This window comes from Ochlerotatus camptorhynchus, unplaced genomic scaffold (genome assembly GCF_037179485.1).
Source record: "Ochlerotatus camptorhynchus isolate MF236.1 unplaced genomic scaffold, CSIRO-AGI_Acam_v1.1 ptg000230l, whole genome shotgun sequence".
Classification (NCBI taxonomy): Eukaryota; Metazoa; Arthropoda; class Insecta; order Diptera; family Culicidae; genus Ochlerotatus; species Ochlerotatus camptorhynchus.
The window spans coordinates 753,910-776,288 of NW_027040720.1; the positions used below are offsets into that span (position 1 = coordinate 753,910).

General features: G+C 44.6%; 4 protein-coding genes and 1 pseudogene across 4 annotated transcripts; 2 read left to right on the forward strand and 3 right to left on the reverse strand.

Annotated features, from left to right (window-relative positions):
- Positions 1-2,267: 2,267 nt before the first annotated feature.
- On the reverse strand, positions 2,268-3,224 carry LOC135704058 (cytochrome c oxidase subunit 7A, mitochondrial). Its single transcript, XM_065225477.1, has 3 exons — positions 3,068-3,224; positions 2,793-2,909; positions 2,268-2,724 (listed from the first exon to the last, which is right to left on the reverse strand). Exons 1-3 carry the CDS (start codon positions 3,077-3,079, stop codon positions 2,581-2,583), a joined length of 273 nt encoding a protein of 90 aa, XP_065081549.1. The 5' UTR covers positions 3,080-3,224; the 3' UTR covers positions 2,268-2,580.
- Positions 3,225-8,365: 5,141 nt separating this feature from the next.
- On the forward strand, positions 8,366-10,747 carry LOC135704059 (U3 small nucleolar RNA-associated protein 25 homolog). The gene has a single exon (XM_065225478.1). The coding sequence runs from the start codon at positions 8,397-8,399 to the stop codon at positions 10,719-10,721; it is 2,325 nt and encodes a 774-aa protein (XP_065081550.1). The 5' UTR covers positions 8,366-8,396; the 3' UTR covers positions 10,722-10,747.
- Positions 10,748-10,824: 77 nt separating this feature from the next.
- On the reverse strand, positions 10,825-11,602 carry mRpL40 (mitochondrial ribosomal protein L40). Its single transcript, XM_065225479.1, has 2 exons — positions 11,492-11,602; positions 10,825-11,435 (listed from the first exon to the last, which is right to left on the reverse strand). Exons 1-2 carry the CDS (start codon positions 11,515-11,517, stop codon positions 10,862-10,864), a joined length of 600 nt encoding a protein of 199 aa, XP_065081551.1. The 5' UTR covers positions 11,518-11,602; the 3' UTR covers positions 10,825-10,861.
- A 5,848-nt stretch (positions 11,603-17,450) lies between these two features.
- LOC135704093 (probable pre-mRNA-splicing factor ATP-dependent RNA helicase mog-4) lies at positions 17,451-19,687 on the forward strand (annotated as a pseudogene).
- Positions 19,688-20,153: 466 nt separating this feature from the next.
- LOC135704094 (cysteine desulfurase-like) lies at positions 20,154-21,196 on the reverse strand. The gene has a single exon (XM_065225521.1). It carries the CDS (start codon positions 21,194-21,196, stop codon positions 20,606-20,608), a length of 591 nt encoding a protein of 196 aa, XP_065081593.1. The 3' UTR covers positions 20,154-20,605.
- Positions 21,197-22,379: the final 1,183 nt, after the last annotated feature.

Genomic DNA, 22,379 nt, shown 5'->3' on the forward strand with positions numbered 1-22,379 from the left:
TACATCGAAATCATAGAAAATTTAAAGTAAAGAATTGCCGACATAAATCTTTATTTCTGTATAAAGAACTTTGAAGAAGTTTAACGAACGATTGGTCGGGAGGCCCGAGGGGAGGCCTTAACATGGATACTGCTACACGTTAACCGCAAAATACCCAATAATGACTATAAATGACTCAATATTGACTACAAAGTATACTTGCTCCATTTGCAAAATAAAAGCATCTTAAGATTGCACTTTTATACCACCCCGTGGAAAATTTTGAAACCATCATCACTCTCATAGTTCTTCTATTCTCCACGAGTGCCAACTTTGATTTGCCAATCGCTACGCTCCTTGATTCCCATTTCAATAGACTGTACCTGGAGTCTTCAGCTCACGCACGGGCAGTAAAAATTGTGTGTGAGCAGATCTATAGTACCGAAAGAGTATGGTGTACATGTTCAGGAAACTTCATAGAACCTCAGAGACCGTGAAGAGATTCAACGAGAAATGTTGCAAACCTCGATGCAAACTTTATAGAAGTTCAACGGTCTTCGTAGCGAATTACGTTAGTTATTCGAGGAACTTCGTAAACTTCATACACGAGTTTGGAATTTTATAGAAACTCAGAAAACTTCGTAGATCTACAAACTTAGAAGAAATTTCGTAAACACAAAAAAAAAAAAGTTGTTCAAAATAAACTTCTGAGAACGTCAGTGATCTTCGTATTAGATTAGTTTAAGGGGAATATTCGTAGAATTGCTTCCGGGCATTTGCTGAAGTTAGAAAATGTTCGCAGAAACTTCGTAGAAATTTCAAGACGCTAAGGGAATCTGGTAGATGTTCAGGAAACATTGTTAAAGGTTATTGGGAATTTCTACAAGAGCAGAAAACATTGTTGAAATCCAAAGAACTTCCCAGAAATTTGCGGAAATTTTGTTTTAGCTATGGAAAAATCGAAGAAATTCAAAGATCTTTACAGAAGTTGACGGAACTTCCAACAAGTTCAGAGAAGCTTAGGGAGCTTTGTTTAAGTTTGTGAAACTGAGTATAAGCTCAAGAAACTTCGTGGATTTTAGAGAGCTTCGTCAATATTCACGGATTTTGATGAAATATCCTAGGGAAATATCAATAAAATCCGCTAAACATTGCTCCATACTTTATGTTGATCAACTATTATTCTGATGATCTGAAAAATTCAAATGCCTTATTTCAGATATTCCTCCAAGGAGATGGTTGATAAGATAAATAAAAAGATCTCGAGCTGATCAAAATATTTCAGTTAAGTCCTCTTTCAACTCTTCAGATTAATCAAGTAGGGGAAATGGATGTGATGTCGGCCTAAATGCCCCTAATTTGGGCCCATACATAAATTCAGCAATGGACTAAATTTTCCATAGCGACCAAAAATATCCATTAGTACCATCCCAATTACGCGTTCACCTAGATAAAATTGATAAATAGAAGATTTTTAGCGATGGGCCCAATTTCAGATCCATAGGCCAACATTAGAGCCATTTCCCCTATTAGTCTGAGGATTATCAACTGTTGAAAAAAAAACTGCGTGTCTCAGATATTCTCGCAAGCTTGCTGGTAAATGAAAACATCTCCAGCTTATCAAAGGTTTCAATGAAGTCCTCTAATCACATTTATCAAGATCTTCAACTGTTCAAAAATTCAATTAGTGTCTCTCAATTAGTGCAGTCTTCCAAAATGACAGGTTGTCAGTAAGTATTCAAAAGATTTACAGCCGATCGAAGATTTCAATAAAGTCCTGTGGATTGAAAACTTCAGCACTTCAAGTGCTTCAACTCTTCAAAAATGCAAATGATGGCTCTCAGATATTTTCCTTTGATGGCATGCATGTTGATCAGGAAGTATTCAAAATATCTCGAGCTAATAAAAGCTTTTCAGAACAATTCAGATTGCTTCCATTAATTTAAGGAAAGTTCCGGAAACGTAAAAAGAATTCCGAGAACTTTGAAATATTTGGGGATCTTCAAAGAAATTTAGAGTGCTTTTAAATCAACCTTCGAGAACGTCAGAATTGCTCCACTACCCCTCCCTAATCCTCGGCTTTGGATTGACTTGCGCTTGCATTGCCCAGCCAAACGCTGCTAAATGAAAATGAAGGTATTTCTACTTCTTGATGAAGTCCACAATTCCGAAAAAAAAATTAAACCCTGCATGTATTTCTTTTGATTTGGAGATCATGGGAAATTCTGATCAATTCCATAACTCAAAATTTACCAAACGATCTCGGAAAACGGGACATGAAAACAGCCTTCTATTGCCACATTGTTCAAAACAAACATTTATTCGCCTTGTATTTTAAATGCACAGCTTTAAATACAACATTTTACCCATGGTTACACATAAACTTGGTTTAACTGCATTTAAAATGGAATTATCGATTTGAATCGCTGGGAAGGGTTGTTCCCCCCACTGCACGATTATAATCCCGTATCGATCCAAAAAATTTCTTCAACTACAACCAATCGTCGTGTGACACTCAACTCGACTAAATGCCGGTTTTGAGACAATTTTGACTACCGTGTTTCTCTTAAGAATTAAATTACAGAGGTTCCGCGCTGGCGCTTATTCCTCCTGTTTGGGGTAGGCAAGCTGATAGATCAGCTTGCCCATTCCCAGCATACCGGCCAGGCATAGCAAGCTGGTCACACCGAACAGTACGTTGTCTGTGGTTCCCCCCTTCAGGAATACTGGCTTGCCATCGGGTTTCTACAAAGGACAATAGAAAGAAAAAAATGTCACGGGTGATATCGAGCAGTCAGTTTGAATGCTTTTACCTGGAACCTGGCCTGGATGTTCTTCAGATGTTTGTAGCCCTCGGCGACTTCAGTGGACGAGGCAACCGACGTCCGGGAGAACTGGCGGGCGCTCTGCACGGCCAGACAGGCAACGTTCTGCAATGGGGAGGAAGGTTAATCCACGAAAAGTGCTTGCGACGGAGCTCGAAATTACGTAATGTAAGGTTAAGAGGTTGAAGGGGATATTTTACGATTGTTTTCAAGTGATATTGTAAATTTTCAATAAAATTCGAGAGGACAACGAATATACCTACCCTTGCGCTCATGATGACTGCTGTTTGCAACGGTTTCCGACGGGAAATAACTGGTAAATTTCGGCTCGCAAACTTTTCGTCACCTTTTGCGTGTGGAAAATCTTCACCACCAGGAGATATGAATGAACATAAATTCGAGCAGCGCAGAAAGTATGGAGAAAAATGTGACAGCTCCTCCAGAGAAACGTCATTTTTGCGGGGTCAAAAGTGTCAACAAAAAATATGTTTATCAGCGTTGCCAGATATAGCGATTTTCGAACTTGATACCGATATTTATGCAGAAAAGGTTGCTCAGAATATCGATCTTTGATTGTATTTATGTTCTGCGATGAACATAATTCGCATAATCATATAAATAAAATCATAAATATCATATTAATAAGGTATCAAAAGGCCCAAAAAACTATTATTGCCTGCCCACTCTGAACTGTCAGAGGAAGCTATTTTGAGTGTTGTGTTTTATCGAAATTTGGATAAAACCAGATCTGAATTTCGGTAAACTGTTCCCTAATAAAAATTGTATGGTTAATTTGCTTAACGACGTGTTCTGGGTATCATCCAAACCATTTGTGGAATAGTTCAATGATTTGGGTTATCGTTCGTTTATGGTTATTTTTTATTAGGGTTATAATATAACATGAACATATCAGTGCCAACATTTCAAAGGGGCGTAATTGCTTTTGTAAACAATGACTTTAGCCGGCAATTTCTCGCGAATGAAATCTTACCTCTCCAAAATTACAATGCTAGTTGGTAGAGGAGACATTCCTCTACATGCTGGTATCATTATTTTTCATGAGTGAGCTTTTATTCGCGAAAAATCGACGGCTAAAGTCATTGTTTACAAATGCAATTACGCCCCTTTGAAATGTTGGCACTGATATTATGTTCAACAAAACTTCAGCAAATTTCAAGCCACATTTTCAGTTTACTGAACTGTTACGGCAATATATTTCACCGAGGACAGATTTTGATATTAAATGTGTAGGAATCGAGAAAGCTGTGAAGGCCCAAGCGCAAAGTGGGCGGAAGCGGAACGGAAACGGAAAGTTTGACAGTTGTCACAAATGATATCAAGATGCCTAACCGAAGTTGATTTGGTTCTAACCGAGGTTCTAACTAGTTTTCAATCCGACAAGTAGGCTTTCTCAGATCGGGCTTTTCCGCTGCCGTTCCGCTTCCGCTGTCATTGCGCTTGGGCCTTGATGGTCCAACCATAGAGGTAACTCTAAGACTAGTAGGTCCCGAAGAAAATCATTATTATTTTTGGCTCACTCAGTACCAGAACAACGGTCCCAAGCAGTCCCAAGCTATTTCACTCACCCCTGCATGTTCTGCATGAATTCACACACCCCTGATGTTATCTGTCAAACTTTCATAGCGAATCAAAACAAACATAGTGTAGTAATAGAATTTCAACTAGAATAGGGTACGTTAATCGTTTGCTTGGGACCAATAGGCTACTAAAGTGGTGAGCCAATTTAAAATCGTTAGTTTCGTATTGATTGTTGATTATCGGATAGGGGCAACTATCACCTTTCCGAAAGTGGTATTGTTTTAGGTGGGCGCACTTTGGTACGCGTGTAAAGGGCCTTAGAAAGTTTGTTTACAAATGCTTTTGTGCCGTTATCAAATGTTATGCCTGATATGTTCAACAAAACTTCAGCAAATTTCAAGCCACATTTTCAGTTTACTGAACTGTTACGGCAATACATATATTTCACCGAGGACAGATTTTGATATTAAATGTGTAGGAATCGAGAAAGCTGCACAGAAATTCAAAACAACCCAAAATTAAGTTCTTTTCACTCATCTCCCATGTTCCGTACAATAAGCCAAATTTGGGTAAACCGGCTCAAAGTAGTTTGCATTTAAGCACGGCAAAAAAAATTACCCATCGCTAAGTTATTTTCAATTTTTTCTACCCAAAATTAAGTTCAATTAACTCAAATTTGGGTATATCGCATATTACTCAATTTTGGCTTCTCGTACGGAACTAGACGGTTGAGTCGAATCTTTCGTTCTATTTTTGACAACAATAGCGAGAGAAAATGAAACAGGCTGAGGTCAAATAACTCAAATTTGAGTTTAAAAAACCCAAGCGGTGGGTAGTTTTGTTTTTCTGTGTGTGAAGGCCCAAGCGCAAAGTGGGCGGAAGCGGAACGGAAACGGAAAGTTTGACAGTTGTCACAAATGATATCAAGATGCCTAACCGAAGTTGATTTGGTTCTAACCGAGGTTCTAACTAGTTTTCAATCCGACAAGTAGGCTTTCTCAGATCGGGCTTTTCCGCTGCCGCTGCCGTTCCGCTTCCGCTGTCATTGCGCTTGGGCCTTGATGGTCCATCCCGGTAATTCCTGCGAATCGGGAAAAACTTTTATTCAGAGAACAAATAGATCCATTAAAGGAATGGACAACAGGAACTCCGAAAAAAGAACACAGAATCACGAGAAACTTAAAAAGTTTCATTTAGGGAACGAATTAAAAGTGACCGTTTGCTTCAAGCGGTTAGAAACGAATAATAATTAATTTTCGGCAAAAATTGCCGAGATTCGGCAAATAAAATTAAGTGTGGCTTCCTTTTCAGCTCATCAAATCGAGCAGCGTCCAAAACCTTCGTAAAGATGTCCGCCAGTTGCTCTACCGTAGGGATTGTTTCTACCGCCAGTCTTTGCTGACCAGGTTGCTGTTGAAACCGACCCAAGTAGCCTACCGGGCAGCAGACATCCGGACGTTTCGACATCATGTTTCTAAAAGTTCGCGGTAAGGCTCTGAAATTAGTCGAGTTACAGTCTGTCATGCCAAACTTTGACAGCAGCTTCTCGATGCTGGCTGCCTGCATGGTTCCAGCGTTCCGATCACAGGTGATGTTGATTTCCAAGAAGTGCTTCATCGTGCCGCAATCCGTCATTTTGAAAACCTTGGGCAACTTCCGCTTCAACGCCTGAACAAAGTGTACAGGCAGTACTGGCAACAATCAATACGAAACTAACGATTTTAAATTGGCTTACTACTTGACTAGCCTATTGGTCCCAAGCAAACGATTAACGTATCTCATTCTAGTCGACATTCTAGTACTACATAATGTTTGTTTTGATTCGCTATAAAAGTTTGACAGATAAAATGAGGAGTTAATGGATTTCCCTATGTTTCGAGGGGTGAATCGATTAGCTTGGGACCGAAGATAGTACCACAGCTGAGCCAAAAAGTTGAGCACGTTTCTTCGAGACCTACTAGTCTTAGAGTTACCTCGCAAAAATCCAAGCTTCAGCAGCACGTCGTTGAATGTGTCGTTCCAACAGCGGGGAGACCGAGGGGGAGACTGTTTGAGTCTAAACAAAGACTTTTGCAAACGGCACACCATTCTAGTAGGAGCGTCGACACCATCGGGAACTTACATGTAAATCTCCTCACGTAGGTCGCCATGTAAGAATGCTGTCTTGTATCGTCCTCCTTCACACGTAAAACCCACTTGGACTTCAGTGGTGTCGATGAGACCGGGAATTTCACTAACTTCCCCACCTTTTTGGTTTTCAAGGACTTCAGCTCGTCGCTTTATCGCTTCCAGCCAGGACTCACGATCATCGCGGCGACCAATGTCGTCGTACATACATGGTGGATCTGTTGAAGGGAAAATATTACCAGCAGAGGTTGCTCTAAAGCTAGTAAAGAAATCCAGGAACTTACCTGGGAGCTTACGCTTCCGTTCGCTGCGCCTCGTGGTTAACTCTTTACAGTCGTCACACCACAGGGTTTGATACACCAGATGGTTTTTTTTTTAAACTGGTTCGTTTATTTGGGAGGCTCAATCGCGTTAGCTTTACGAAGCCGATAGTTCATTGTTCTTTGTTTGTAACAAAATTCACTTAATTCTGTGTCTAGTATAGGAGTTGGACCGAATACTCGCGGCTTACTCGAGGTTAGAGAGGTACATTGTCGAAGGATAGGATCAGGGGAGAAGCTTGGGGGTAAGGTTTCGTTATCTCATCAGAGCGTTGTCGCCAGTATGAACGGTAGTGCGGTTCTAGTTTCGTCTGGAGTTCGACCGGCTATGGTGACCGACACCAGATGTGGTACAGCACTTCCTTCGTCCGGGTCAGTTCATGGATTCCAGCACATTCACAGGATCGTAGATATTCCGAAGTGCATTTCAGGAAAGTTCCGAAAACTTCAGGGACATTACAAGTCCCTGTGAATACCAGGAAAATTTCTGGATCATTAGAACGTCTAAAAAACTTCAGAGAATATTGCGCTATCATTCCTAAGAAATATCTTAGTTCCGAAATGTTTTCCCAACTTCTCCTTTAAGTTTCTTTCGACTGTTTTCCGTAAGCCCTCTTATTTCCGACTTCCTCCAGAAATTTATTATAATCCACACCTTATACCCCGTTCACATTACAGCTTATATCACGTAATATAGGCTGTCTTGCAATGAGCACTCATACATAGGATTTCCAGTGAAAACTAGATGTATGAGTGCTCATTGCAAGACAGCGTATATCACGTGATATACGCTGTAATGTGAACGGGGTATTAGGAAGTTTCTCCCGTCTTCTCCAGGAAGTTCCATTAATCGTCTACCAGATGTATCTATCGAATTTTCTCATGTTTCCTACATTTTCCGTAAGTTCTGTCGGTTTTTTCCCCGACTTCTATTGGAAGATTTTCCCGAGCTTCTTCTGGGTTCCCCTGGAAATGCTACTGGAATTTACTTCTGATTTCCGAAACTTTTCTGGTTTTTTTAGATGCTTTATAAGATTTTTTTTTCGACAATGTCTTCAGATTTTCGCCAGAAATTAATCAATATTTTCCCGAGTATTAGATTCCTTAGAAGTTCCCCGGATGTTTTCCGATTTTTTACAAAACTTTCTACAATTTTCCGCCAGAAGAGCTTCTTTATTCTCTCTTTGGAACATTCAGCTTCCTCCAGAAACCAATTCAAACATTCCCCGGGAATTTCTTCAAATAGTAAATTTTCCGTTCTTAGTCCAAAAGTTTGAATTTTCGCTCGGCTTTTCACCTTCAAAAACGACATAAATATAAAATTAACTAATTTACCAATTTTTTTTTAAACATTTAATGACAAAAATCTTGATAGTCTGGCAACGCTGATTTTCAGCGCACTCGATTAGGTCGACTTATTTTTCCATTCAGCGCATTTCGTTTCGAGCAGTTTTGAGCACCCCTAGTTCAATATTTTGACTCTTCCACATTTTGCAAGCAACGTGCATTTGTTTACCTTTTTTCTTCACGTTTGCGATTACATTTTTGCAACCAATAATTAAATACAACATTATTTTCGTGTGAAAACCCGAGACCGGACCGGGGGATGGCCAACAAAATGCGCAAAGGTAGGAAGGGCCAGCAGCCCATGTCGGCGGCCGTGAAGAAACAGCGCCGGAAGGAGCGATCGCAAAAGGCGCCGGTTTCCCGCTTCAAGAAGAATCTGAGGCACATCGAGCGTAGCAAGGAGGCAATGGAAGCGCTCAAGCGGCAACAGGAAGCGGAACGGAAGTACAAGCACAAGATGAATGCGTCGGTTGAGCAGGAGCGGGATTTGGTCAGTGGGAGCGATGATGATGGGGACCAAGGGGCGCCGGATGCTTTCGAGACGCTGGTGAAGACGTTGAACAGTGGCCGGAAGGGAACCGGCAGGCGGGAGGAGGCTATTGAGAGTGAGGAAAGTGAGAGCGAGGATGATGGAGAAGAGGACGAAGATGGTGATGAGGATGATGCAATTGAGAAAGAGGAAGAAGAAGAGGATATGGAACTCGATTCCGAAGAGGATGGGAAGAGCCCCGTGGAATCTGAAGCTGAAGTCGAGGAAATCGAATCTGGAGAGGATTCTGACCAGGAAGAAGGCATCGAAGGGGATCCGTACATGGCCCACATTAGCCACAACATCAGTTCCCAAATGTTAGAATCGATTTTGGCCAATCCGATGGTGGCTCAAAAGACCACCTTGAAGGTTAAAAAGCTGGGACAGTTGATCATCGAAATACCCAAGGATCGTAGCAAAGAGAACCAGGCGGTAGCTCTTCTGGAGGACGATGAAATTTACGCCTCGGAAGGAACCATTCCAAAAGTGCTAAGCTTGGACAGTCTGGATCTGAAGAAGCTCCACCTCAAGGAACGGATCCAGCGGCACTTGGAGGAACCGGTCTTCAACGAATTGCAAGCCGAGTGCTTTTCCATTTTGAACAACTACCAGGATCTGTACTACCCGGCAAGGACCCTGGCTAACGGAGAAGCACTTCGGTTCGTATACTGCTTGCATGCCTTAAATCACATCATGAAGGCCACTTCAAAAATCCTCCATCACAACTTGAAACTGGCCGAGGCAGCCAACAATAAGAAAAACAAGAACAAGAAGCAAAAGAAAGAAGTTCATAACGCAGTTAGTCAGGAGTACCGCGATCAAGGACTGGTTCGTCCGAAGGTTCTGATCGTGGCCCCATTCCGAAGTGCCGCGCTTAAGATTGTGGAAACGCTGAAGAATCAGTTCGCTGGAGACGACCTGAAAGCCGTCACCAACTACAAGCGCTTCCTTGAGGAGTACGGAGGAGATTCGCTGTACTTTCCGCGGCACAATCCGAAACCGGAGGACTACGAGCGGACGTTCGCCGGCAACACAGACGACAACTTCCGGATTGGGATTTCGTTCAGCAAAAGTTCCATGAAGCTGTACACCAAGTACTACAATTCGGACTTGATCCTGGCATCGCCTCTGGGCCTTCGCATGACCATCGGAGCCGAAGGAGAAGCCCAGCGCGATTTCGACTTCCTATCGTCCATCGAGTTGCTTATCATGGACCAAGCGGATATCTGCATGGCTCAAAACTGGGATCACGTGGTCCATCTGATGGACCATCTCCATCTGCAGCCTCAGAGTACGGAACATACGGACTTCTCACGTGTTCGCAACTGGTGCATCAACGGATGGTCCCGTTTCTATCGGCAGACGCTTCTTCTGTCCTCTCACGACCTACCGGAGTTCAGATCCATCTTCAACAACAAGTGTGCCAACTATCGTGGCAAGATCCGGACTGCCAACCCCATCAAAACCGGTTTCATCAGGCACGTCGTCGTTCAAGTCCCTCAAACCTTCCAGCGGATCGAGGTAAGCTCCTTGGAACAGTCATTCGACACCAAGTTCCATCATTTCACGTCAATCCTGCTGCCCCAGCTGCGCTCCATAACCATGTCCCGCTGTTTGATCTTCATCCCATCCTACTTCGACTACGTCCGGCTGCGAAACTACTTCAAAAAGGAGGAACTCAGCTTCGTTCAAATCTGCGAGTACTCCAAGGACGCCAAAATAGCCCGTGCCCGGGACATGTTCTTCCACGGAAGCAGTCACTTCCTGCTCTACTCGGAACGATCGCACTTCTTCCGCCGTCCCCGAATCAAGGGCATCCGACATCTGGTGTTCTACCAACCACCGACCTACCCGCACTTCTACGCCGAGATGATCAACCTGATGGCCAACGAGTACCAGAACCGAAAGGACGGAATCGATGCCAGCTCGATGACCGTAACCGTACTCTACACCAAGTACGACGTGCTGCGACTATCGTCCGTAATCGGATCCGAACAAGCGGCAAAAATCGCCGCCAGTCCGAGAGCAGCCCATACCTTTACCACCCAGAAGTAGAATAAATTCTCCGGTTTCCACAAAAACCACCTTTCAAAGTCCTCAATCTGCGAAAGAAATCCCCCGCCTCCTGGAACTTGTGATAATACCAAATGAACCACCAAACACCTACCTATCAACTCATATGCATTTCTCCGACTCTACTCAAACTTCTTCGACACATCCAGATACTCGCCGTCGGGCATCTCGTAGCCTTCGATCGGAGGCGTCACCACCGGGCCCACCGCCTGGAATGGCACCAGCCCTTCGTCCACCTGCACCGCGCTCTGGTACAACTCCTCCGATTCCAACCGCAGCTCGTTCAGTGCCTTCGTCTGCGCTGCCAACACCCGATCGATCAGCTGATAGTCGGCCAACTTTTCCGCCATCTTGTACTTGGCCCACTGCTTCTCCAGCAGCACCCGGCTCTCGGCCACCTGAGCACTGACCTTGACACCCGTTCGCTTCCGTTGGGCCTGTTCGTCGATCAGTTCAATCGGAAGTTCCAGCTCTTCCACCGGCTTCAACTGGCGGGCATTCTTCTCCAGCCGGCGGATCTGCTTCTCCAACCGTTTGCGCTTCCGTTCCTCCCGATGCTTCAGGACCTGTGGGTCGATTTTTTTCTTTTTCTTCAACGGTTCCGCACAGAGGATTGGCGTGAAGCGGAAGCAGCTGGGGCTCCCGGTGTGAAGCGAGCGAGCTAGGAAAGTTCTCACCGGTGGGAGATAAGTGGTCCTGAAGAAGGAAAAGGTTAGCCGTACTGATGTAATCCAAGTCTGTAGGATTGTTACCTTAAAATTGCTCCAATCAACGTCATTTTGGTGTGCTTTTTGATGGAAAGTCACTAATTTTAACTAGAATATTTTGATTTTGTTCGCTTTCATAACCACCCAGTCCGCAGTCCAGCAGAACGATTCGGGCGATTCGCGACACGATCAAAATAAGTAGCTGTCAAAATAGCAGTTTTTTTCCGAAAGTGCTGCTCGAAATCGGTCACTTTCATTTGGGTCGACTTTGTTGATGCCATTTTTTTTGTTTTGATTTTGTTCTACACTGAAAAATATTGTCTGTTTCATTTGGGGCAAAATGCGCCGAAATCGTCGCCATGTAAATTCTGATGGAGTATGATGAGCACCTCGCTACTACCGATACCTTGCTACCAAAGGGAATACGGAGAAAATGAATTTAACTACTTTTGTTTCTATGCACGTTGAGTGCTATCTTTTTTCTCTCTTTTGCACACTTGTACCAACACTTGTACTTTGACACAAATAAACACGTTTCGCTTGAGTTCGGTCGCGTCTCTATTCCGCTTAGAGAAAAACCTTTGCTATCCGTTTTTACTCCGGTTCCGCCTATCTGCTGGTTGTCCGTCCTTCAGGTTATGGGCCCAGGCATCCGGAAGTGTGAAGTAGTGAAGTGTTTCGGTGGAGTTGTGGTTTTCCGGGAAGTTTCTGAGTAGGCTTTTCGAAGAGATTTGTTGCGGCGCGATACCTATTGCGAAAGTGTAATGGAAGGCATCGTTTGCCAAGCTCGGCAATGGAAATTATGCCTCGTGGAAGTTCCGCATGCGATCTTTGCTGGAACGAGAGGATTTGTGGGATACGATCGGTCAACCGATGCCGGAGGAGATCGATGAAGAATTTCCGCAGTGGAAGAAGAACGATATCAAAGCGAGAGCGACCATCGTTCTGTTCGTTGAGGACAGTCAACTCCGCTTTGTGAAGAAATGTGAAACGGCTCATCAGATGTGGGAAAATTTGCGAGTGTATCATGAGAAGGCCACCATCGGTAACCAGGCAATGTTGTTGCAGCAGTTATGCTCGAAGAATTTGTGCGAGGGCGGTGACGTCGAGAGGCATCTTGAAGAAATTGAGTGTTTGTATGAGCGCCTCGACAATGCGGGCGTGGAACTCAGTGAGCTGTTGCGCTTAATTATGATGTTACGCAGTCTTCCGCCGTCGTACAGTAGTTTCGTGACATCGTTAGAGAATCGACCGCAGGAAGATCTCACGATGGATCTAGTGGTAGCTCGGTTGCGTGACGAGTACCAAAAGCGTGCGGGTCCCAGTGGACGTGGTGACAACAGTGAGAAAGTGCTGCGGGTTGCCGACAGAGAAAAGCGTGAAAAGAAGTGTTTCTATTATTCGAAGCCGGGACATTTTCAGAGAAACTGCCGTAAATGTCTCGCGGAAAAAGGTGGTGAAAATGCAAGTGAAAATCGTAAGCCGACGGGATCCAACCAGGCTGTTAAGCCGAAAGCAAAACAGGCGGCGGTGGTGATCGTTCGAAGCAAGCGGTCACGGATGATGTTGTCTGTGGGGCCGTGTGCTTTATGGCCGGTGACGTTATTCGTGGAGCGTGGACGATCGACAGTGGCTGCACGTGCCACATGACCAACGACCGTGAGTTTTTCGTGGATTTTAAACGCGGAGCCGTCGTGGATGTGACCCTGGCGGATGGAACGAAAACAAAATCGGCCGGAGTAGGAAGTGGCGTAGTTATGGGCGTGAATGCCAAGGGTGAACGCGTTGCAATTACTCTAGAGAATGTGTTGTTGGTTCCTTCGTTGGAAGGCGGGTTGATCTCTGTCCGGAAACTCACAACGAAAGGCCTCACAGTAGTTTTTGGGGCAACAGGCTGCTCATTCAAAACGGCTGATGATACCATCCTAGCCGTAGGCGAGCTGGTCGGTTGCCAGTACAAGTTAAAGCTGGCAGAACAGTGTTTGTCGGTTGCGGGAAATCATGGTGTGAACTGCCAGCATACGTGGCATAGGTGAATGGGCCATCGCGACATTAGTGTTGTGAATGCAATCGTGACACAGGATTTGGCCAGCGGAATCAAACTGACGGATTGCGGAGAACGGTTTGTGTGTGAGTGCTGCCTGAGGGGTAAGTTGGTACGAAAGCCCTTTCCACAGGTTCAAGACCGGAAGTCGAAGCGGCCGCTCGACATCATACACACCGATCTCTGCGGGCCCATGGAAAACCCTACGCCAAGCGGGAACAAGTATTTCATCACCCTAATCGACGATTTCAGTCGGTTTTGCGTAGTGTTCCTGCTGAAGTCGAAGGACGAAGCTGCCGACAAGATTATGGAATATGTTCGGTGGGTGGAAAATATCTTCGACAGGAAGCCTTGTGTTCTGATGGAGGAGGAGAATATGTAGGCGAGAGGCTGAAGCAGTTCTGCATATCGGAGGGCATACAGCAGCAGTTCTCGACTCCCTACTCACCGCAGTCAAATGGAGTAGCCGAGAGAAAGAACAGGTCCCTCCAAGAAATGGCCTGCTGTATGTTATTAGATGCCAACCTTCCTAATATCTATTGGGGAGAAGCGATTCTCACGGCCACGTTCATCCAGAACCGGCTTCCATCCACAGCAGTTAAGGGGACGCCATTCGAGTTGTGAACAGGCAACAAACCGAACTTGACAGATCTCCGAATCTTTGGATGTGAAGCGTATGTTCGTATACCAGACGTCAAGCGCAAGAAATTTGATCCTCGATCGAAGAAGCTTGTGTTCATGGGCTATTCCGGCTGCCACAAAGGTTTTCGCTTTCTTGATGTCGAAACCAATCGCATAGTCTTTAGTCGAGATGCTGAGTTCCTGGAGCTCCCGAAAGGATCCGGGCTGTGATAGGAGGCAAGCGCGCTTCCGGATATGCAGCAGGAGGGGCGGCGTGTTCCAGATGATCCAGTGACGGAGAGTGAAGAAAACCCAGTGGTAGTGTTTGAACACAGTGAAGATGAAAAGACGCAGGAAGAAGAGCGTCAGTCGGTGTATGAAGACGCAGAAGACACAATTGATAGTGACTTTCCTGGCTTTGAAGAACAGAGTGATGAACCGGAAGTGCCAGATGGATCAGTGATGAACCGCCATCGACACTTTGCTGTGTAAGTACGGCATGGAGAACTGTCGGCCCTCCAAGACCCCAATGGATCCTGGGTATACGTCAGCTATCGAAGACAGTAAGAGGTTCGATGACCCGACGCTGTACCGGAGCCTCGTAGGAGCGTTGTTATACTTGGCCGTGAACGCACGACCAGATCTGTCTTTGAGCATCGGATTGCTTGGGAGAAAAGTCGCCGAGCCCAACAACATGGATTGGGGTGCAGCAAAACGCGTGCTGCCGTATTTGAGCACAACGAATGACTGGCGATTGAAATTCGGACCAGGTGAAGGATGGCGTCTCAAGGGCTTCTCCGATTCTGATTGGGCCGGAGATCGCCGGACAAGAAGATCTACGACCGGGTTTATCTTTTTCTATGGAAGCGGCCCGATAAGCTGGGTGAGCAAGGGTTAAAGTTCTGTGGCTCTTTCATCCCTCGAAGCCAAGTACAATGCTCTATCGCTCGCTTGCCAGGAAACCGTTTGGCTAAGGCGGCTATTATCAGAGCTGGGAGTACCCGAAGGACAACCAACGGTCATCTTCGAGGACAACCAAGGGTGTCTCAGCTTTGCGACCTCGGAGAGAACTAGCGGTCGTGTTAAACACATTGACACCAAGAAGCACTACATACGGGAGCTGTCAAAACAGAAAGTTGTCAAATTGGTGTACTGCCCGACCATCGAAATGGTCGCTGATGCACTAACCAAGCCGTTGGGACCAACAGCAATGCAGAAGTTCATCGATCAAGTTGGACTGAAACCCTAGACTCGGTGTTCATCCAGGAGGAGTGATGGAGTATGATGAGCACCTCGCTACTACCGATACCTTGCTACCAAAGGGAACTACGGAGAAAATAAATTTAACTACCTTTGTTTCTATGCACGTTGAGTGCTATCTTTTTTCTCTCTTTTGCACACTTGTACTTTGACACAAATACACACGTTTCGCTTGAGTTCGGTCGCGTCTTTATACCGCTTAGAGAAAAACCTTTGCTATCCGTTTTTACTCCGGTTCCGCCTATCTGCTGGTTGTCCGTCCTTCAAATTCTTCTCTGCATACAGTGTAAATATTTGCCGTTTTTTAACAAAACTCAGGTAATCATGACGCAGCAGGTCACTTTTTTTCATTTGCGTTATTTTTGAATATCAAGTGTCATGATTACCTGAGTTTTGACAAAAAACTAAAATATTCACAGTGTGTGGAGTGAAGAATGTGGGAATTTTGTCATCATAAAATGGGTGAAAAATACCCAATTTAAGAATCAGTTTTCGCTAGCATAATGAGTATATTTTTGACCCACTAATTAACCACTTCATTCGAGCAGGTAAAATGACGTTTACTATCACTCAAACTTTGAAATAAAACATTATTTTTAGATTTTTTCTTCTAGAACCACGAGAAAAGTAGCCAACATTTGTACGTTTCATAAAAAAATAAAAATTAGTTGGTCCAGTTTTGTGAAATCGCTGGTAGAAAGTCACGCCAAAACTGCTTGACAAAGTGGTCAATTGGTGAAAAATCACTTATCTCCCATTACCGCTATTGTGGAAACACGACACAAGGCTCAGTCGTCTAATTTCTTATTTTCTGAATCACTTATTGCCGAAATGCGTGATGACGGAAGTAATAGATAAATACATTTTTTGATTTATTATTATTTTTTCTTCGATAAAATCAATTTGATCAGAAAACCTCCTGGTGGCTCTGGAACCTTCCTTACTGAAAGGAAACCTGGTTGCAGTCGTCTGATTCAGATTCCAAAGAATTCCATGTCGGATACCATGCCGTTGTTCAGCTGCTTGAGACCTTTGAACGACAGATGTCCCGTCCACTTGTGCCACAAATCGATCGACTTCATCGACCGATACATCAGTGTTGATGGTTGCTGCCTTAATTTGAAGCGTCCATTTGACCAACAACCAGTCACAATCCGCTGTCCATCCGAGTTGATCGCGTCGCAGACTTCCTTTCGAACAATAACCGTATGACCATAGAGGTAACTCTAAGACCAGAAGGTCCCGAAGAAACGTGCTCAACTTTATGGCTCAACTCTGGTGCTCTCTTCGGTCCCAAGCTAATCGATGCACCCCTTTAAACATAGGAAATCCACGAACCCCTCATTTTATCTGTCAAAATTTCATAGCGAATCAAAACACTCCTTTTTGGGTTAACATTTTGCTTCTTATGGCAAAAATAGGCGATGTGTTCAAATTTACCACAGCAACGGCATGTCGGAACCTTCGATTACTGTTGAATCTCCTACAGTAGCTTGACCATGGGTTTGTATGACTCGGACAATCCAGCAAAAAGCAACATTCCTAATCATTCATCACCGATTTTCGTCGTTTAGTTGATGAGTGGTGCTCAATTTTCGAGTTTCTTTCAAGCATCCCATAAATTTTGCTGAATCTCGGCAAGTTTTTCGATGAGATCCAGCAAATAAAATACCGAGCTGCTCGGTGGTGCCCATCTCGACAAAGAAATCTAAGACTGTGTTCCATTTGGTGAATTTCACTTAAATTTGACAGATGGATAATTTTCAAATAAACCTGCTATTGTACCAGACTTATTTCTGACAGAGCAGCAACAACCAATACGAAACTAACGATTTTAAATTGGCTCACTACTTGACTAGCCTATTGGCACAAACGAAGTGACAGACGGAGCGGCTCAAAATTTGATTTGACGCACTTACGTTTGAAATTTTCGAGTGTACCTCACGGCAACACTATCTACTCATATGTACTAGCTTAAAGTATATAGTTGATGCTATTGGCCTTGACGGCGAATCTATAGCTCTTTACTCCTATGGTAAAATCCGTAAGCAAACGTCAGACTGTGCGTGAAATTTACTTTCAAAAACGAAGAGGTTCGCAAGTGGTGCTGGTGCTGAAGAGTATGAACTGCTGTTGGATGATCAGATTGATTTCGTCCAGGCACTCCGACTGGATGGAACTAAAGAAAAGGACCGGAAAGCACCGGTATCTGAGGCGGAAAGGAAGAAGATGGACATTGAGGAAACGAAGAAATCACTTCCAGTTTTTCCATTCAAGGAGGATCTCATAGCCGCTATAAAAGAACACCAGATTCTTATTATCGAAAGAGAAACGGGTTCGGGAAAAACGACACAGATTCCACAGTATCTCTATGAAGCTGGGTTTACAAACGACGGCAAGAAGATTGGATGTACTCAGCCTCGTCGCGTGGCAGCGATGTCCGTGGCGGCACGTGTTGCACAGGAAATGGGCGTCAAGTTGGGCAACGAAGTTGGTTATAGTATTCGTTTCGAGGATTGCACATCCGAGCGGACTGTCATTAAATACATGACAGATGGTACGTTGCACAGGGAGTTTCTTTCGGAACCGGACCTAGCTTCGTATAGTGTGATGATTATCGATGAAGCTCACGAGCGTACGTTGCACACGGACATTCTGTTTGGATTGGTGAAGGACATTGCGCGGTTTCGGTTGGATTTGAAACTACTGATTTCCAGTGCCACGTTGGATGCGGAAAAGTTTTCGGATTTCTTCGATGATGCGAACATATTCCGTATTCCTGGTTGTCGTTTTCCGGTACGTAGTTAGATTTGACTTGCTTTGTGTTTTGCTGTAAAATCTAACTTTTTCTCTTCTAGGTTGATGTCTTCTACACCAAAGCACCGGAAGCAGATTATATCGATGCATGTGTGGTGTCGGTTCTACAGATTCATGCCACTCAGCCTCTTGGAGACATTCTTGTATTTTTAACTGGTAAGTGGGTCTATTTCTATGCGATGTTAAAAAATTACATTTTTTTTTTTCGTTCCAGGACAAGAGGAAATCGAAGCCTGCCAGGAGATGCTCCAGGATCGCGTCAAGCGGTTGGGTTCCAAACTCAAGGAACTACTCATCCTTCCCATTTATGCCAATCTGCCTTCGGTCATGCAGGCGAAAATTTTCGATCCAACTCCACCGAACGCCCGGAAAGTCGTACTGGCCACCAACATCGCCGAGACATCACTAACCATCGATAACATAAAGTACGTGATCGATCCGGGCTTTGCAAAGCAAAATAATTTTAACTCCAGAACCGGGATGGAGACCCTGATGGTCGTGCCCATTTCGAAAGCGTCTGCCAATCAACGTGCAGGTCGAGCAGGGCGCGTTGCCCCTGGCAAGTGCTTTCGTCTGTACACAGCCTGGGCATACAAACACGAGCTGGAAGACAACACCGTCCCGGAAATTCAGCGCATAAACCTGGGCAATGCCGTGCTAATGCTCAAAGCTCTTGGAATCAACGATTTGCTTCATTTCGATTTCCTCGATCCTCCACCACATGAAACGTTGGTTTTGGCATTGGAGCAACTTTACGCCCTAGGGGCATTGAATCACCACGGTGAACTGACCAAACTTGGACGACGGATGGCGGAATTTCCGGTCGATCCCATGATGGCAAAAATGCTGCTTGCTAGTGAAAAGTACAAATGTTCCGAGGAGGTGGTGGCCATCGCTGCAATGCTATCGGTGAATGGAGCCATCTTCTACCGACCGAAAGATAAAATCATCCACGCAGATACGGCCCGGAAGAACTTCAACCACATGCACGGGGACCACTTGAGTTTGCTGCAGGTCTACAACCAATGGGCCGAATCGGACTACAGCACTCAGTGGTGTTACGAAAATTTCATTCAGTTCCGTTCGATGAAACGAGCTCGCGATGTCCGGGAGCAGCTGGTTGGGTTAATGCAGCGAGTCGAAATCGAAATGGTTTCCAGTCTGCCGGAAACGACCAACATCCGGAAGGCTATTACAGCCCGGTACTTTTATCACGTCGCTCGGCTCTCCAAGGGGGGGTCACTACAAAACGGCCAAGCACAATCAGACGGTGATGATCCATCCGAATTCGGCACTGTTCGAAGAACTGCCTCGTTGGGTGCTGTACCACGAGCTGGTGTTTACGACGAAGGAGTACATGCGGTCGGTGATTGAAATCGAAAGCAAGTGGCTGCTGGAGGCGGCACCGCATTACTACAAACCGAAGGAGCTCGAGGATTCCACCAATAAAAAGATGCCGAAAACGATCGGTCGGGCCACGCTGACCGAGGCGTAGGTTGTGATGAGACCGTTTGGGGTAATTCAAGAGCATTTTTCGCACTATGTATTCAACGGGAATTGTTGTTATTTGCGATGACATTATCCTACCTAGGGTGTCGGGTGTAAATTAGTGATCTTTAGGGACAAATAGGTGAAATATAAGGTTGCTGCAACCATGCTATATTGTATGTCAGTAGAGAGCTTTATAAGGCTAGCCCGTCTAATCCCAGTCGCGCTCCTTTCCGTTTCTTCAGGTCCGGTTAGGTGGATTAGGTATTCTCTGGCACGCCGAAGCCAACTGCAGGGCTGTTACAAGTGTCGCAAATTTTGTGCGGTTTTATAGCTTTTGAAGTGCGGATTTTGCGGAAAGCTTATCGACATTGAACACATTTTTTTAAATGATATTTTAGCTTGCCCAACCAACTATTAATAACTTTACTGCTTTACTTCTTTATTAAACAATAGAAGGTCTTTCTAAACGTAGATTTTCCTGGAGTCTTCAAATAATTAGAATCGAAACTTAGTTGAATTAACCCTAAGTGGAACTAATCCGCGCCAAAGCAAATCTGAGATGGCAGTCCACGAATACCTCAGATTTGCGAATTTAGCGTAGTCGTAACAACGCCGTCCTTGACGGGAACTAACAAAGTTTATACTATTTCAAACAATCGCTGATAGGAAGTTTTTTCGCCAAGTGAATGATGAAATACTCACAATGATTTCACTGTCTAAGATTTATTGCTGTCTCTAATAGCATATGTAGCAAAGCTATACATTATTTTTCTCTCGTCTCAATACCTACTTACTACCAAAAGTGGATGTGTTAATAACACAATCAATGATTAACAATTAAAAAAAAACCCTCACTGAATTCAACCATACACAGCAGAACATACAAAATCAAATCTCTCTTTAAAATATGCCCCGACCCGTCCGCTCTAATGCTGCGACCACTGGATCGACTTGATGTCGATACCTTCCTGGACCATCTCCCACAGCGGGGACATCTCTCGGAGTCGAGTCACGTGCTTGATGCACTTTTCAGCTATGTAGTCGATTTCCTCGATGGTGGTAAACCGTCCGATGCCAAAGCGAATCGAGCTGTGAGCCAGATCTTCGTCGGCACCAATCGCACGCAGCACATACGACGGTTCCAGCGAAGCCGAAGTGCAAGCCGACCCACTCGAGAGGGCAACGTCTTTCAGCGCCATCAACAGCGATTCACCCTCAACGTATGCAAACGACAGATTGATACATCCGGGATAAGAATGAACTGGATCGCCATTGCGGATGACTTTCGGTAGCGATGCGAAGATTTGGTCCATCAGGCGTTTCGAGAGGAACTCCATCCATTTGTGATCGTACTCCATTTCACGGCTAGCGATTTCACAGGCTTCCCCCAATCCAACGACCAGTGGAGTCGGAACGGTTCCACTTCGAATGCCACGCTCCTGGCCACCTCCGCTCTGAATGGCTTCCACACGAACTCGAGGACGAATGCGAGTTGAATGCGAGAGACTCCCAAACATACAAACTTTGCTCTTTCATTATCACGACGTTCTTATGCATAATCTAGTGTGACGTAACGTTGGATCATGCGTAAGAACACCGTGAGAACGAAGGAGTCGACTACATTCTTTCTGCCGCACCTATAGTACCGCACACGGTTCCCGCGCTGACTGTTCCTTACTTTCTCACTCTAATCAAAATTTCCTTCGATGAGTGAGAAAACAGCACCCCGTCAACGCGAGTGAGAACGCGAGTTGCCAGATCATTGCACACAAAACCAACTTGAATTAATTCAAATCAAAAATACTAGCGAACCTGGCGGTGAGCGGCGGAAAGTGGTCTAAAATTCTATTACAGAGAACCACCTTATTTTAATTAATTTCTTCGGAGAAAGTCGTCTGTAACTTCGTTTGTGCTATTGGTCCCAAGCAAATCGATTAATGTACCCCATTCTAGTATAAATTCCAATACTATACTATGTTTGTTTTGATTCGCTATGAAAGTTTGACGGATAAAATGAGGGGTTCGTGGATTTTCCTATGTTTCGAGGGGTGCACCGATTAGCTTGAAACCGAAGATAGTACCAGAGATGAGCCAAAAAGTTGAGCTCGTTTCTTCGGGACCTTCTAGTCTTAGAGTTACCTCTATGGTATAAGCATAGAGGTAACTCTAAGACTTGAAGGTCCCGAAATAACGTGCTCAACTTTTTGACTCAGCTCTGGTACTCTCTTCGGTCCCAAGCTAATCGATTCACCCCTCGAAACATAGGAAAAACCAATATCCCCTAATTTTATCTGTCAAACTTTCATAGCGAATCAACTTCTTTCTATCTATTCAGTGTGCACGCGGCTAGCCACAGCAGAACACAATCTTTCCTGCAACGTAGATAGAGTCGTCCCCCTCGTCTTGGCGTTGGTGTATTGACGCACTTATTCCTTGGCTCATAACGAAAAAAATGCGCAGAAGACGAAATACAATGCAACGCAAAAGCGCACTTATATTAGCAATTCCACACTATTGAGTCCAGTATTTTGAAATGCAAGCTACAATTTTCTCTTGAGAAAAAAAGAGGTAGCAACACAAATTTACTTATAGCGAATTCGTTTATTATTCAGTTCCAACCTGGATCGGGTATCAAGATTGGGTCTGCTTGTTTTCTGACAAACGTCAGTTTGATCGTTTGTTTTTAAAACCCAGCTCAGG